This window comes from Xenopus laevis, chromosome 6L (assembly GCF_017654675.1).
Source record: "Xenopus laevis strain J_2021 chromosome 6L, Xenopus_laevis_v10.1, whole genome shotgun sequence".
Lineage (NCBI taxonomy): Eukaryota > Metazoa > Chordata > Amphibia > Anura > Pipidae > Xenopus > Xenopus laevis.
This window is the reverse complement of record NC_054381.1, coordinates 62164061-62181394: the sequence shown is the minus strand read 5'-3', so window position 1 is coordinate 62181394 and position 17334 is coordinate 62164061. Positions and strand designations below refer to the sequence as shown.

Below are 17334 nucleotides of genomic sequence, written 5' to 3'. Positions count from 1 at the left end.
TGGGTTTTCGGTTGAGAGATCCCATGCCAGTACTTGTACAAGGGTTGCCACCTGTCTGGTTTTGACCTGGACAGCCCAGTTTTTTGAAGGGCTGTCCAGGTCAAAACTGCCTGCCTGGTTTTCCAAATTATGAAAACCGGGCAGGATTCCATGTTACGTCACGGCCCTGCCTCCATTGATGTTACTGTCCGACCTCCCCACCAGGAGTTAGCTGGGGGGAAAGCTTTCAATACACATGCTAATAAGGATGAAGTTAGCAGAGGATGAAGTTAGCCTTGTTCCTTAGGACATACTTTTTGTGATATCATGAGTTCCTCACCTTTTGTTCACTGGATGCTTCTTATGTAACTGACACCATCCCAGAGGGCAAGACTTATTTTTAATTGTCAATTTTATTTACATAGCACCAAAAGGGTATATATACAGTATGTTACAAAAAGTACATAATAAAAAACACACAGTTCATTAAATACAAATGAATGAAAAGTGAAATACATTTTGTTGATGACTGGAGCTTTCTTTCCTAAAGTACAATGTATTTATACATCTATTAGATCTAAAAAAAAAAATACCCAGGACTACAGGAAAAATACACTCAATTTCCATCCATTCCCTTCGGAAATACACTATTGCCAGAAGGGACTGCATTTTATCAGTTTGTTTTGCCATTAGCAATTCTTATCTACAGGAAGCTGCTTAACATTAGCAGGGGCTGCCATTTACACAGTTCAGAAACAGAATTATTATGAATGGGATTGGAAGGGCTCAAGGGCATGTAAAAAACTTAATTTTCAGTGTAAAATTTGTATTTGTAAAATTCCTGGGTAAACTCTACTGAGTGTTTAAAAAACAGTAATCATGCTTTTTACCACCGGAATTTACTTGCTTACTGAATTTTTTTCATTGACTTGAACTAGTAACGCCATAAAAATAATGGTGTGAAATGAAATCTTAAATACTGACAGGCAGCATAAAAGACTATACACACCTTTATAAATTACATTTAAAGTCATTTATTTTACACTGCTTTTTTACAAGAAGCATAAGGTCAGCATTGTCTACACAACAAATATCCCACCTGAAACGCTTCATCTCCTGGTGCACTACAACTCTCTGCATTCCCTGAGGGTCTTTAGGGTAGTTCAACAAGAGCTGAATCACTGCCGGAGTTACCCAGTTGAACTATAATTCACTGCAACCTTATCAGCCTTTGCTAGTAGTCAGAAAAGGAACATGCTAAGAGAAGCAACTTGTTGATAAAAACTCTATACATAATTAAAATTACATATTATAGCTGCATATTCCTTTATATGTTTTTACAACTGGTTCATACTAATGGCTTCTGTGTTGTTGTAGACAGAAATGGATTTAGACTCTCTGTCTGTAGTCTTTAAATTATCAGATAATTCCATATTTGGTTTGGCCAAACGTAAATCTTCCAAAATTTTCCAGAAGTTTTTTCTAAACTTTACTCCAACAAAAAAGTATAAAATTGGGTTTAGACATGCATGCATATATGCTATAGCTTCTGTTATGAGCATAAACGTTTTATCAAAGGTTTTGTATACAACATGACACAATATACCTATATTATAGGGCAGCTGAGTTGCAATGAAGGCCATCACTACCATAAAAATGATTTTTATTGACTTATGTTTCTGATAATTGCTAGCAAATATCAGTTTTTTAATTATGAAAGTGTAACAAAAAATCATTGCAGCTAACGGTAGAAAAACCCCAACAGTAATTTGAAATGAGTTAACCATCACCTCTAGATGGGGTGGATCATAAACTTCAAAGCAGTTTTCATTACTGGTCACACTGTACTTAAATTGTGGCACTGCAAGTAACAGCGACACCAACCAGACAATCATACAGACTAACTTTCCCAAGCTATGTTTCTTCGAATGGTACATGTTAAATTTTTTAGCCTGTGTTATGGAAATAAACCTGTCGAAAGTGATGCAGGTAAGAAGGAGCATGGAACAGTACAAGTTTATTCTGTACACCACACGGGTAATTTTGCACATGACTTCACCGAAGATCCAGCCTTGGGCCACTTGATATGCCAGGAATGGTAAAGTGCAGAGAAAGAATATATCCGCCATTGCTAAGTTTACCATGAAGGTGTCGGTGAGAGTTCTCATCTTCTCATAGAAGGCATAAATGATAATAATAAGCAAATTGCCAACCAGTCCAGTAACGCAGGTGACAGAATACAGAACTGGCAAAATGTAATCGTGCAGCATATGATGATCAGAGTCAGAGGTTTCTTCATCATAATAGATTATTTCACTTTCTTCTGTGTTGTTTGTCTATAATTTCAAAATGAAGGGAAATCATTATGCCAATAAAATACAGTTCAAATAGAAAGTGTCAGTAGTGCATACATTGCAAATCTTTCTCTCTTGCCGATAATTTTATATTTATGTGACAGTCACCAACCAGCTTTATCCAGCAAATAAAAGGGACCATTTGTGTATATACTACCTGTATGGAAAGGGGATTTTTAGCATGCACCTGGAGAATTCTTTGCATTTTCTATATGTGATCAGATTACTTTGGTGCTCTAGCAGTTTTTCATTTTTTCCATTAGATGTAATCTGACAACACTGCAACAATGTATGAACAAAGAATTACAATGACTCCTGCATTTTCTGCAGTAAACTACTGGGCATGGAAAATTAACTAGGGCAGTTGTTGAAACAAAAAATGTTTGTAGAAGTACGGGATCTATGAGCCAGACAACCAGAATCATCCAAATATGGCTATAAAATGGCACATCATGTCCTACATATACAAACAATTCTATTATTTCTCTGTAATAATAAGGCAGTAACTTATAATTGATCATAACTGAGCTACATAAATTCATTCTAAGCAAGAACTATAACATTGTTATGGACAATGCAAATCATTGCAGTAAATTGTGGCATAACATTTTGCACTTGTTGGTAAATTGCATGCATTTTGCTGCAAATTTCACATGCAAAAAATGGGCACTATATGCCATTTTGCAGCATTTATTAGAAGCACTTAAATTGTCTTTGGAGTTGCAAATAGTAAAGGGAGCCCTGTTTATTATGCTTGGGCAATGACAGGTGTAATATACTGTCTTTAAAGTCTTAGGACTTTTAATTGAGCAAATATACAGTCTAGTGATTGTCCGTCCTGTGTTGGTAATATTGTCTCAATCAGGCATCAGGGAAGCAAACAAGACACATGCTATAAGCTTACAGCACTAAAAAACAATCCTCCTAATAATCAATAATAGAATCAGTGCAAAATTCTACAGAATAACTAAACTAAAACATTCAAAACTGTGGGTGGGTGGCACAACCCACATACAATTTTTAAAAGATATGCAGAAATTTTAAAGGTTATCAGGATGTTATCTGATTTTCTTTTTTTTTCCATATAGCTAAGCGGTCTAACCTCAAAGTCTACTGCATCATTTTAAGGGTAGGGACACACTGGGCGATATGGGGAGATTTAGTCGCCTGGCGACTAATCGCCGCGAATTTCCACGACCAATCTTCCCCGAATGCCTCCCCTCGCTCTGCGCCTGGCTAAAATGAAAAATCGCCTGCGCTAATCACACGCGGCGATTCGTTTTCCGAAGTCGCCCGAAGTTTCCTCGTGAGGCAACTTCGGGCGATTTCGGAAAACGAATCGCCGTGTGTGATTAGCGCCGGCGACTTTTCATTTTATCCAGGCGCAGCGTGAGGGGAGACATTCGGGAAGAAAAGTCGCTGCGATTAGTCGCCAGGCGACTAAATCTCCCCAAATCGCCCAGTGTGTCCCTACCCTTAAAAGGACCAGCCAAAATATCTTGTGTTAGATCCTGTGCAAGCTGAGCCAATTATCTTAGTGAAAAGCAATGCTGTATAAGCCACAAGATAAAGGACGATTTGTATCATTTCATGATTGTCTCAGTTTTGTGACTTTGTAGCCAACATGTTGTTTGAAACTGTTTTACAACATATTTACAGCATCAAACCTAGTCCTCTTCCTTTTACTTCTACTCCAACTATTGATGGTAGGAAGAAGTGGTGCACGCCATTCAAAAGATCACAGGAGGGAAAGGAGTATATCACTCGCTGGTCGATCATTCACCAGCCGCTCTGGCCACAGAATTAGATACGTCACATTTGAACTTTACGATGAGGATCACTTTGGAACCCTGTTATGCAGAAAATTATGGGAAGGCAATCTCCCATAGCGTTAATTTTAGTAAATAATGATCATTTTTTAAAATAATTTCCTTTTTCCCTGTTGTACTTGATCTCAACTAAGATTTAATCAGTCCTCATAGGAGGCATAGAAGCCTATTGGGTTTATTTATATGTTGAAACTATTTTTTAGCAGATTAAAGGTATGGTGATCCAAATAAAGGAAAGATCCCTTATCTGGGAAATATCAGGTCCCAGCATTCTAGGTAATAGATCTTTTAGTTGTAGAGGACCTAATATCCTGAATGCACGATACCTTCATTCTACTAAAAATTATTTAAAGATGATGTAGAGAGTGATATGCTGAGACATTTTTTTTTTTGTTTTCATTTTTTATTATTTGTGGTTTGTGAGTTATTTCGTTTTTGGTTCAGCAGCTCTTCAGTTTGCAGTTTCAGCAATCGGCTTGCTAGGGTCCATATTACCCTAGCAAGCAGCATTGATTGGAATAAGAGACTGGAATATGATGAGAAGGGGACCTGAATAGAAATATGTGTAATAAAAAGTAGCCATAACAATACATTGCAGCCTTACTGAGCATTTGTTTTTAAATGGAGTCAGTGATCCACCCCCCCCCCCCATTGAAAGCTGGAAAGAGTCATAACAAGTAGGCAAATAATTAAAAAACTATAAGAAAAAATTAAGTCCAATTGGAAAATTGAAGAAGTATTAGCCATTCTAACATATTAAAAGTTAATTTAATGGTGAACCGCCCTTTTAAATTGATTACCTATATGCATTTATCTGGATATACAGTAGCTTAACATTTCTGCACACTTTTTACACTGTAAGTATAGTCTAAATTAATTTAGATAGATTACCTGTTGTAAACAAATATATACTAAAGTAATATGTAGTCCAATTTAAATGAAATGAAATTATGGAAGAAAATGAATTAAGAGTATAATATTATTATAATGGAATGGCAAAGCCGCGTGTCTATTGTCTGGATCGTGTCCTATGCCAAGCACAAATGTGGAATAGTTCAAATATGAAAGATTAGCGGTATGGTCATATGTGCAACTTCTGGCAGGTCAGTGCCATGCATTTCCTTTGCATGGGAATCTGATTTATACACTTTTACATTGCAGGAAAAGTTTGTTAGATAAATCACTTTTCAGAAAGTGGAATTTTCATAATTCAGGATTCTGACAGGTACAATACAGACCAGAGGCGTAGAAACTGGGGCCAAGACGTATGGTGCAAGGTCTGCAACAAACATTACACAAATGGGGCAATTATTTTTCCCAAAGTTACTTCAATCACTACAATTCTTTCCCAGTTTCAATGTAATTTCTATTGCATGTTTAGCTTTTTGGGTATTTTTCTATATTTCCTAAAAAAAAAATCTTACCATATTATTTACGGGTGATGGTCTGATGAAAGCTGCTGCAAGCTGACGTGTTAGCAGGTTGATATCTGCTTGAACTCTGTCACAGCAAATTCTGCATTGACTCTAAACATTACTTTAGACATAGGTAGACTTCCTGCTGAGTAATGCTTCCTATACATCTTAAACATCATTAACCAGGAAACAGCCAAACTGCACAACATTATATAAAAAAATTACTGTAAATATCAAGAAGCACAAACTACATCATTTGACAGAAGATTTCAATCCATCTAATTATGCATCTGTGTATTGTTTCCCTTAATTTTAGTCCAGTCTTAAGACTGACCAGTGCTTTGATAAGGACAGAAAAGGAAGTGTGGTTAGTTGTTATGGCTGCTGGACTGTGTGTGTGTGTGGGGGTGGGGGGTTTGGTGTGCTACTCTCTGTGAGGAGGGGGTTGTTCCTAGCAGCAGTGCAGAGTCAGGGTGCTGAGCCGAGATGATGAGTGGCAGGGACCCAGGTGGTGCTTGCTTTGGCTGCTTTCACCTACAGGCCTGACTGTGCTGCAGGGGCACCAATAGAAATTATTGGGCCACAGATAACTAAATGATTAGGGCCCCCCTACAATTTTTCAGTTCAGCTGACAACACTAGGCACAGATATTGCCTACCTGAGAACTAAAGGGCCTTGAAACACCAGGTACTATGTGGCAGGACCCACTAGATAAACTCTGTAGTATACAATGGGTTTAACCCTTTAAGTGCCAGCAGAATTTCACATTTTGGTTACGCGAAATGCCAGCCGTTTTTGAAACATTTTGTGCTCTCTCACTTTAGGGGCATTTTCTGAGGGGAAACCTATAGTTTACCTAGGAAAACTATACATTGTTTTTTTCGGTAGAAACTGAGCTTTCTAAATCTGCCTGAGTTTTCATGTATTTCCACCTGTGCAAAAAAATTTATAGTGCTAAATACCAAAAAAAAAAAAGAAAAATTACCATTTTTCTTCGTATATCAATTTATACCAGAAAAATATTTCATTTTACGGATGAAAATCCAACTGATTTGGAAAGCCTTATGTCTCTCGAACGTGCCAATACCAGATATGTATAGTTTTAGGGAGATTTAGGACTTCTGTACCTCAAAAACTCCCGGCAGTATATTGCCGAATTTTGAAAGCACTAAGGCAGAAAACGGCATGCTTTAGATTCCAAGGCAAAAACTCCTGAAACCGTAGGTTTACCCCAGAAAACCATACATTTTTGAAAAGTACACATTCTGCCGATTACAAAATGGGTAACTATGTCTCTCTACTCCCAACTACCAAACATAAAAGCTTGTCTGAACATAGCGGTTCTTCAAAAAAAAATTCAAAATTCTGAAAAATCATTTCAAAGGTTTTATTTTGCTGCTCCGCATATCCCAAACTATATTAGGTACCAAGAAAAAGCACCTGAAATATGATTGCCAGGGGTCCACTGAACAGTTTGATACCCATTATGCATAGGTTTACCAAAGTATCTGGCATTTAGAGACACCAATATGAAGTTAGCACATCCAAATTGATCAGGACTTTACTTCAGCTACTGAGAAATCAACACATTGACTGCATTTTTTTTGGGGTAAAAACACAGAAATATATGTTTACCCCCCAAACCCATATATTTTTGGAAAGTACACATTCTACCGAATCTAAAATGGGTACCCATGCCTTTCTGCTCCAAACTACTGAGTCGCAAGGCTTTCCCAAAATTGTCGGTTTTGGTGAAATATGTGAAAATTGCCTCAAACCTTCAACTTCCCAGCACTATATCACCCATGTATCATTATGCACTAAGAAAAAGCACCCTAAATATGATTGCCATGGTTCCTCCGAACATTTTGGTGGCCATTGTTCATAGGTTTACCAAAGTATCTGGCATTTAGAGGCCCCAAAATGAAGTTAGCGCATACAAACAGTCCCGTGGGTAACTTCAGCTAATGAAAAATCAACACATTGACTGCATTTTTGTGGGGTAAAAACACAGAAATATATGTTTACCCCCAAAACCCATATATTTTTGGAAAGTACACATTCTACCGAATCTAAAATGGGTACCCATGCCTTTCTGCTCCAAACTACTGAGTCGCAAGGCTTTCCCAAAATTGTCGGTTTTGGTGAAATATGTGAAAATTGCCTCAAACCTTCAACTTCCCAGCACCATATCACCCATGTATCATTATGCACTAAGAAAAAGCACCCTAAATATGATTGCCATGGTTCCTCTGAACATTTTGGTGGCCATTGTTCATAGGTTTACCAAAGTATCTGGCATTTAGAGGCCCCAAAATGAAGTTAGCGCATACAAACAGTCCCGTGGGTAACTTCAGCTAATGAAAAATCAACACATTGACTGCATTTTTGTGGGGTAAAAACACAGAAATATATGTTTACCCCCAAAACCCATATATTTTTGGAAAGTACACATTCTACCGAATCTAAAATGGGTACCCATGCCTTTCTGCTCCAAACTACTGAGTCGCAAGGCTTTCCCACAATTGTCGGTTTTGGTGAAATATGTGAAAATTGCCTCAAACCTTCAACTTCTCAGCACCATATCACCCATGTATCGTTATGCACCAAGAAAAAGCACCCTAAATATGATTGCCAGGGTTCCTCCAAACAGTTTGGTGGCCATTGTTCATAGGTTTACCAAAGTATCTGGCATTTAGAGGCCCTAAAATGAAGTTAGCGCATACAAACAGTCCCGTGGGTAACTTCAGCTAATGAAAAATCAACACATTGACTGCATTTTTGTGGGGTAAAAACACAGAAATATATGTTTACCCCCCAAAACCCATATATTTTTGGAAAGTACACATTCTACCGAATCTAAAATGGGTACCCATGCCTTTCTGCTCCAAACTACTGAGTCGCAAGGCTTTCCAACAATTGTCGGTTTTGGTGAAATATCTGAAAATTGCCTCAAAGCTTCAACTTCTCAGCACCATATCACCCATGTATCGTTACGCACCAAGATAAAGCACCCTAAATATGATTGCCAGGGTTCCTCCAAACAGTTTGGTGGCCATTGTTCCTAGGTTTACCAAAGTATCTGGCATTTAGAGGCCCCAAAATGAAGTTAGCGCATACAAACAGTCCCGTGGGTAACTTCAGCTAATGAAAAATCAACACATTGACTGCATTTTTGTGGGGTAAAAACACAAAAGTATATGTTTACCCCCAAAACCCATATATTTTTGGAAAGTACACATTCTACCGAATCTAAAATGGGTACCCATGCCTTTCTGCTCCAAACTACTGAGTCGCAAGGCTTTCCCACAATTGTCGGTTTTGGTGAAATATCTGAAAATTGCCTCAAAGCTTCAACTTCTCAGTACCATATCACCCATGTATCGTTACGCACCAAGAAAAAGCACCCTAAATATGATTGCCAGGGTTCCTCCAAACAGTTTGGTGGCCATTGTTCATAGGTTTACCAAAGTATCTGGCATTTAGAGGCCCCAAAATGAAGTTAGCGCATACAAACAGTCCCGTGGGTAACTTCAGCTAATGAAAAATCAACACATTGACTGCATTTTTGTGGGGTAAAAACACAGAAATATATGTTTACCCCCCAAACCCATATATTTTTGGAAAGTACACATTCTACCGAATCTAAAATGGGTACCCATGCCTTTCTGCTCCAAACTACTGAGTCGCAAGGCTTTCCCAAAGTTGTCAGTTTTGGTGAAATATCTGAAAATTGCCTCAAAGCTTCAACTTTCCAGCATCGTATTGTCCATGTATCATTACCAGCATAAAGCATCCTAAATATAAACATAGGGGTCTACTAAACAGTTTGATGCCCAATGTGCATAGATATACCAAACTTTGTGGCGCACAGAGACCCCCAAATGACAATATGTATAGACATTTTCACGGCTGACGCGCTTGCTGCTTCAATATAACCACCTGGTGTGTGTATTATGCGACATTAGACCACCTAACAGTACAGAGACCCCAGAAAACCATATATTTTCAGAAAGTACACATTCTGACGAATCCAATATGGGTAAATAAGTGTTTCTACTGCAAACTGCCAAACTGCAAAGCAATGCTGAAAATAACAGTTTTTATCAAATTTCAGAAAATCGTCACAAAGCTTGAATTCTACCCCATTATATGCCACACATTTCATAACTTATCAGCATAAAACATCCTAAATATGAACGCCAGGGGTCTACTGAACACTTTGATGCCCAATATGCATAGATATACCAAACTATGTGGCGCACAGAGACCCCCAAATGACAATAGTGTATATACATTTTCACGGCTGATGCGCTGGCTGCTGCAATATAAGCACCTGGTGTGTGTATTATGCAACATTAGACCCCCCTAACAGTACAGAGACCCCAGAAAACCATATATTTTCAGAAAGTACACATTCTGACGAATCCAATATGGGTAAATAAGTGTTTCTACTGCAAACTGCCAAACTGCAAAGCAATGCTGAACATAACGGTTTTTATCAAATTTCTGAAAATCGTCACAAAGCTTGAATTTTACCCCATTATATGCCACACATTTCGTAACGTATCAGCATAAAACATCCTAAATATGAACGCCAGGGGTCTACTGAACACTTTGATGCCCAATATGCATAGATATACCAAACTATGTGGCGCACAGAGACCCCCAAATGACAATAGTGTATATACATTTTCACGGCTGACGCGCTGGCTGCTGCAATATGAGCACCTGGTGTGTGTATTATGCGACATTAGACCCCCCCTAACAGTACACAGACCCCAGAAAACCATATATTTTCAGAAAGTACACTTTCTGACGAATCCAATATGGGTAAATAAGTGTTTCTACTGCAAACTGCCAAACTGCAAAGCAATGCTGAACATAACGGTTTTTATCAAATTTCGGAAAATCGTCACAAAGCTTGAATTCTACCCCATTATATGCCACACATTTCGTAACTTATCAGCATAAAACATCCTAAATATGAACGCCAGGGGTCTACTGAACACTTTGATGCCCAATATGCATAGATATACCAAACTATGTGGCGCACAGAGACCCCCAAATGACAATAGTGTATATACATTTTCACGGCTGGCGCGCTGGCTGCTGCAATATGAGCACCTGGTGTGTGTATTATGCGACATTAGACCCCCCTAACAGTACAGAGACCCCAGAAAACCATATATTTTCAGAAAGTACACATTCTGACGAATCCAATATGGGTAAATAAGTGTTTCTACTGCAAACTGCCAAACTGCAAAGCAATGCTGAACGTAACGGTTTTTATCAAATTTCGGAAAATCGTCACAAAGCTTGAATTCTACCCCATTATATGCCACACATTTCGTAACTTATCAGCATAAAACATCCTAAATATGAACGCCAGGGGTCTACTGAACACTTTGATGCCCAATATGCATAGATATACCAAACTATGTGGCGCACAGAGACCCCCAAATGACAATAGTGTATATACATTTTCACGGCTGACGCGCTGGCTGCTGCAATATGAGCACCTGGTGTGTGTATTATGCGACATTAGACCCCCCTAACAGTACAGAGACCCCAGAAAACCATATATTTTCAGAAAGTACACATTCTGACGAATCCAATATGGGTAAATAAGTGTTTCTACTGCAAACTGCCAAACTGCAAAGCAATGCTGAACGTAACGGTTTTTATCAAATTTCTGAAAATCGTCACAAAGCTTCAATTCTACCCCATTATATGCCACACATTTCGTAATTTATCAGCATAAAACATCCTAAATATGAACGCCAGGGGTCTACTGAACACTTTGATGCCCAGTATGCATAGATATACCAAACTATGTGGCGCACAGAGACCCCCAAATGGATATATAGTAGAAAAAATTTACAAGGCAAAACAAAATAAGGCAGTAAAGAGTGAAATGCAAAAAAAATCCAATAAAACCACAAAAATCAATGTTTTTTTTTCCAGACTAGTGTTATCGGCCGTCAGAATCACAGTTTGAATATTTTAGCTGGGCCAAACAGGTTATACGGCTAGAAACAAGTGAACACAACATACGCAGAGCTGAAAATGCAATAAAATGGCTAAAAATTCAATAAAATGGCTAAAAATGCACCAAAATACCCAAAATTGCAATATAATCACCGAAATAACATACAAAAGGTATTGCACAGTACGGTTAGCGAATACGCTATTCGTAATGGCAATAAAACATTTTTTTCAGCCAAAAAAAGAAACGATGCGATAAGAAAAAAAAAAAAAAAGCCACAATGCCATGTATGTGCGTGTGCGTGTGTACAAATGGTAAATTACATGTTATGTGCGCGTGTGTGCGTGTGCACGTGTGTGTAAGTGCAGTGAGTGTTAGTGACCCCCCCAATCCCCAAAAATGTATGTGTAAGTGTGTGTAAGTGTGAATCTAAGTGTGTATTACTGTAATAAGTGTGTGTTGGTGTGTTTGTGTGTGTAATTGTTGCACTAACCTGAAAAAGTCGCTGGAGACTGTTGCACACGATCAGGAAGAGCCTCTGGAAGAGATCTGCGACGTCATCTGTGTCCCTGTGCTGTGGGGGCGGAGATCTCCGGCGCGGTGTAGGCTGCAGCAGCAGGACACGTAAGTAACACGTGCCTGCTGCTGTTTTTGGGCCCCTGGGCGATCGCGCCCCAGGGGCCACTCGATCCCCTGCTCTGCTCGTTGCCTAGGGGCAGGGGATCGTGAAGGAGCGGAGCGAGCGGCTCTAACAGCCGCTCCTCCGCTCGCAAACCCGGAAGTGCTGCAGAACGTAGAATCTACGATCTGTGGCACTTTGGTCCTTTGATCCACAGAACGTAGATTCTACGTTCTGTGGCACTTAAAGGGTTAATTCTTACACAGAAATGTAAACTCATTGGGGCTCATTTATAAACAAAGGGTAAATTTGCACCTGGGCAGTAACCCATAGCAACCAATCAGTGACTAGCTTTTTTTCAGCCAGCTGCAGTTCGAACACTAAAAGCAATCATCTAATTTATTGCCATGGGTTACTGCCCAGGAGCAAATTTGCCCAGTGTTTAGAAATGACCCAAATTGTGTTTGACAGAGTTTATCTGCTATGTAGGCATTTAGGCCCACTGCTACTGTGCTAGTGATGTTATCGCCCCAGACTCCAGGACTTCATAAGCCAGCTTTTACTTAAGCTGAACGATAATAAAATAAAACATTTTATTTTTCCCCATTGCAATACTGACATTTGCTACGATTATATATATATATATATATATATATATATATATATATATACACATACACACAGTGGTGTGAAAAACTATTTGCCCCCTTCCTGATTTCTTATTCTTTTGCATGTTTGTCACACTTAAATGTTTCTGCTCATCAAAAACCGTTAACTATTAGTCAAAGATAACATAATTGAACACAAAATGCAGTTTTTAAATGAAGGTTTACGTTATTAAGGGAGAAAAAAAACTCCAAATCTACATGGGCCTGTGTGAAAAAGTGATTTCCCCCCTTGTTAAAAAATAACTTAACTGTGGTTTATCACACCTGAGTTAAATTTCAAAGGTTATAAAGCCATTTCTAAAGCTTTGGGACTCCAGCGAACCACAGTGAGAGCCATTATCCACAAATGGCAAAAACATGGAACAGTGGTGAACCTTCCCAGGAGTGGCCGGCCGACCAAAATTACCCCAAGAGCGCAGAGACAACTCATCCGAGAGGCCACAAAAGACCCCAGGACAACATCTAAAGAACTGCAGGCCTCACTTGCCTCAATTAAGGTCAGTGTTCACAACTCCACCATAAGAAAGAGACTGGGCAAAAACGGCCTGCATGGCAGATTTCCAAGGCGCAAACCACTTTTAAGCAAAAAGAACATTAAGGCTCGTCTCAATTTTGCTAAAAAACATCTCAATGATTGCCTTTTGGGAAAATACCTTGTGGACCGACGAGACAAAAGTTGAACTTTTTGGAAGGTGCGCGTCCCGTTACATCTGGCGTAAAAGTAACACAGCATTTCAGAAAAAGAACATCATACCAACAGTAAAATATGGTGGTGGTAGTGTGATGGTCTGGGGTTGTTTTGCTGCTTCAGGACCTGGAAGACTTGCTGTGATAGATGGAACCATGAATTCTACTGTCTACCAAAAAATCCTGAAGGAGAATGTCCGGCCATCTGTTCGTCAACTCAAGCTGAAGCGATCTTGGGTGCTGCAGCAGGACAATGACATGCCAGTACAAGTATTAAAACTGAGAGTCTGTGGAGAGTGGTGGCAATGCTGGTCCTATATGGTGGTTGGCAGGCCCTTGAACTTTGTGGGGGCAACTGCTGGGAATCCACCTGGCACTGATCTTGCTTTCCGGCCTTTTGGATAAACCGGCCTTTTGGATAAACCAGGCAAAGCCCATTCTAATGGCAACCACTAAGGTACTCACTGGCACTGGTTTTGCTTTCGGGTCAAGGAGTACACCTACAGGAGAAGCCCCTTAAGTATCTACTATGGTAACTGGTGGTGGGCCTGGCCATTTGCAATGGTGCAAACTGTAATCCCTTAAATGGGAATGCCGATCTGTTTTGCAATGGTGCAGCGGCAATGAGGGCCCCATGTGATGCTTGGCAAGTCCTGGAACTGTTGCAACAACTGGGAATCCACATGGCACTGAATTTTGCTCTCAGGCCTTGGGGGTAAACCAGGTGAAGTCTATTTTAATGGCAACCACTGAGGGGCTCACTGGCACTGTTTTTTGCTTCCGGGTCAGGGAGTTTCCCTACAGGAGAAACCCATACATGTGTATTATGACAACTGGTGGTGGGCCTGCCCATTTGCAATGGTGCTAAATGTGTTATCCTTTAAAAGAGAATGATTTGGGGCCCCACATTTTTTATTGGAAAATTATTCACTAAGAATTTTTAATAAATATGACCTCCCCTTTATTTTCCAAAACAAATTATGTTGTCTGAGTGGTTATTTTGATTACTGTCTTATGGCAAAATTTGATCATGTGGGTTTTATCTACAGACCTTTGAGGGAGAAGCAGCTTGAGGAGCACACAGCACGGGTAGGACTGAAAGGAGAACGACTTCACTGTGCCCTATACGTAGCTACACATTCTCAGGCACCCACTAAGGTTTGCTGTACAAATGGGAAACCCAGGCAGCCCTAGCCGGAGTGGAGAAGTGAAGGAGGAAGCGGCCGTGACCCGAGTAACCAGACTCTAGCCAATCGCTCTCTCCTCTCCACCGCATCCCAGACCTTTTTTTTAAAGGAAAGGAGATGAGTGACAGGACTCGGAGGGAAAGGCTTTCTCTATTTGTGTTCGTCTTTTATTGTTCCCCCCATCTTCACTATCGTCGCAGCCTCTTCTCCGGAGCCAGATACTTTGCCATACACGGTGAATAGTCAGTATTTCACGGTGCACAGTCAGCTTCTCCCTCTTGTGGAGTTCGCTTCACTTCATGCGGTAGCGCCTGGGAGCAACAACAAGCACTCTCTGCCGCTCCCCACACGCTGCAGACCCCCAGTCAGCTGGGACCTCCATCACCCTGGGTGTGGCGGAGACAAGGGGCAGCAGGGCTCAGAGTCAGTAGCAGCACATCGAGTGTGTGGTGTGCGGGGACAAGGCCAACGCACGCCGGTTTCGTGCCAACTGCAACTGCCCCATAGACCAGCACCACTGCAACCAGTACCAGTACTGCCACATCAAGAAGTGCCCGGAGGAGAAGAAGCTGTCTGTCTCTGCTGAGGCTATAGCAGGAGGAGGTTTCAGGCTGGAGAGGCGGTGGCTTTCATTGCACACCAGACATAGGGCGGCCAGGAGAGATAGCCAGGGAGAAAAAATCAACTGCTGCAGGATGGATGGTCGCCCTGTCGCCTTTTCTGAAGAGGAGCAGAAGTGGAGTTTCAGTAAGTTATATTTTAATAAAGGCTTTGCAATTTAAAAGTTTAATTTGTGTTGGTGTTTATTTTTCGAATAACAATTTTTTTTTAATGTTACTGGTCCTTTAAGTGGAATGCTAGATACATTCTTGGGCCAATTAAAAACAAAAGGTTGAAGAACTAACCCCTAAAAATAAACATGGTTAGAAATTAAACAATTGTATACAGATCCTACTGCATCAGCATGAAGGTTCAGAATTCCTATCATAGGAATGACCAAGACCTTCAAAACTGTCACAGTAATTTACCATCTTGCATTTTATTAGGCGTGTCAGTGACACTGCACATGTGCCGTGCACTCTGCATCTTGTATTGTGACATATTCTACACATGCATTATATTAATATTTAGTCATTAAGCTCAGGCAGCTGACCGCAGCACAAAGGATTTGCTACAAATCAGCAGAAATAAGATGCAGAGCTACTAAGGTCATCTTTGGAGGCACAAGTCACTGCTTATGGGTTGTGGTTGCCTTGGTGTGGTAACCAATAAACTCCTAAACATAATGTTCAACATTTCTATCCTACTTATTTAGTAAGCTTCTCTTTCAACAACCCCACATGATTCTTATTTAACACAAATTTTTAGGTTGAAGTCTAAGTGATGCCAATTGTTCATATGTTGATGATGGTCTCAGAACTGCTTAATACAGGGGTGCCCAAACTTTTTGCAACGAGGGCCAGATTTGGTGAGGTGAAAATGTGTGGGGGCCGACCATTCAGCCCGACATTCTTTGAACCATGAACATTAAGTTAAAGGAATCGAGTAAAAGTAGCAGTAATATTTGGGCACATTAGTGAAATGATTTGCCACTTGGTCTATACTGCTGCCTGTGTGCTGAATATGGGATTCCTGATTGCACTGTGCTGGGGGGCTTCATTATTATTAATTTCATGACGGAGGTTGAGGGCCGGTGTAAATTTGAAAATGGGCCGCAATTGGCCACCGGGCCACACTTTGGACACGCCTGGCTTAATAGTTCATGGCTAGGTGAAGTACTTTTGCACTTGGGCATCTCATCCATGAGATTTGTAGCTGTGATGTCGAGTTTATAGATGCCTTACAACTGTGATAAGTTAAGGTAAGAAGAATGAAAAAATCAAAGAGAACAAATGGTGCAGGAGGGCTACGCAATATATCTTAACCATTATTTTTGGCATCCCTTTTGCTGTGTCCATCTCACATTTCTCCATTAGCATCAGTGTTGCACTGTGTAACCCTTCACTAACGTCAGTGATATATTGCACAGTCCTAAAAAACACTTGAAATGCCCATGTTACAAAATGCAGCCCCTGGGTGCTTTAATTACTGCCAATCATAAATACTCATTTATAAATGTCCCCTCAACCTGCAGTGTCCATCCATGATCTACTGAGTAGCCATGTTACTCAGACAATGTTGATATTAAAATGAACATTGTACGGCACTGAATCATTTTCCTTATTTTATGCAATGATTTTTCCTGATGCAGCTATAGTCTGAACATTCTTAAAAATTTTTTTAGTTTTTAAACAACTATTAAGAACTATGGCAAAAAGAGCATTCCTTCATCCATGTATCAGGGACACCGTCAGGGGTATATTGCAGCCAGGGGCCCCAGAGTACAGGGGGCCCCAGGAGACAAAAAATATGATTCATGGGTCACAAAGGGGCAAACTTGTAGGAGAATAATTGATTTTATTTTGGCTGGGAATGGGCATGGTTTTGCCATATGGGCATGACTGTGGTGGATCAAGGCCATGGCCATGTCTGTGGGCATTTTTTTATCCATTGTACTTGTTAACAGTGACCAATTTGTTAATAACTGGGGCCCCTCAAGGAGGAGGG

General features: G+C 40.2%; 1 protein-coding gene across 1 annotated transcript; it reads right to left on the bottom strand.

The window, feature by feature from the left end:
* Positions 1–376: 376 nt before the first annotated feature.
* cxcr6.L (chemokine (C-X-C motif) receptor 6 L homeolog) lies at positions 377–15813 on the bottom strand. The gene is made up of 4 exons (XM_041565614.1): positions 15756–15813; positions 15633–15634; positions 5587–5688; positions 377–2315 (listed from the first exon to the last, which is right to left on the bottom strand). The coding sequence occupies exons 1-4, from the start codon at positions 15811–15813 to the stop codon at positions 1317–1319; spliced, it is 1161 nt and encodes a 386-aa protein (XP_041421548.1). The 3' UTR covers positions 377–1316.
* Between the last annotated feature and the right edge of the window lie 1521 nt (positions 15814–17334).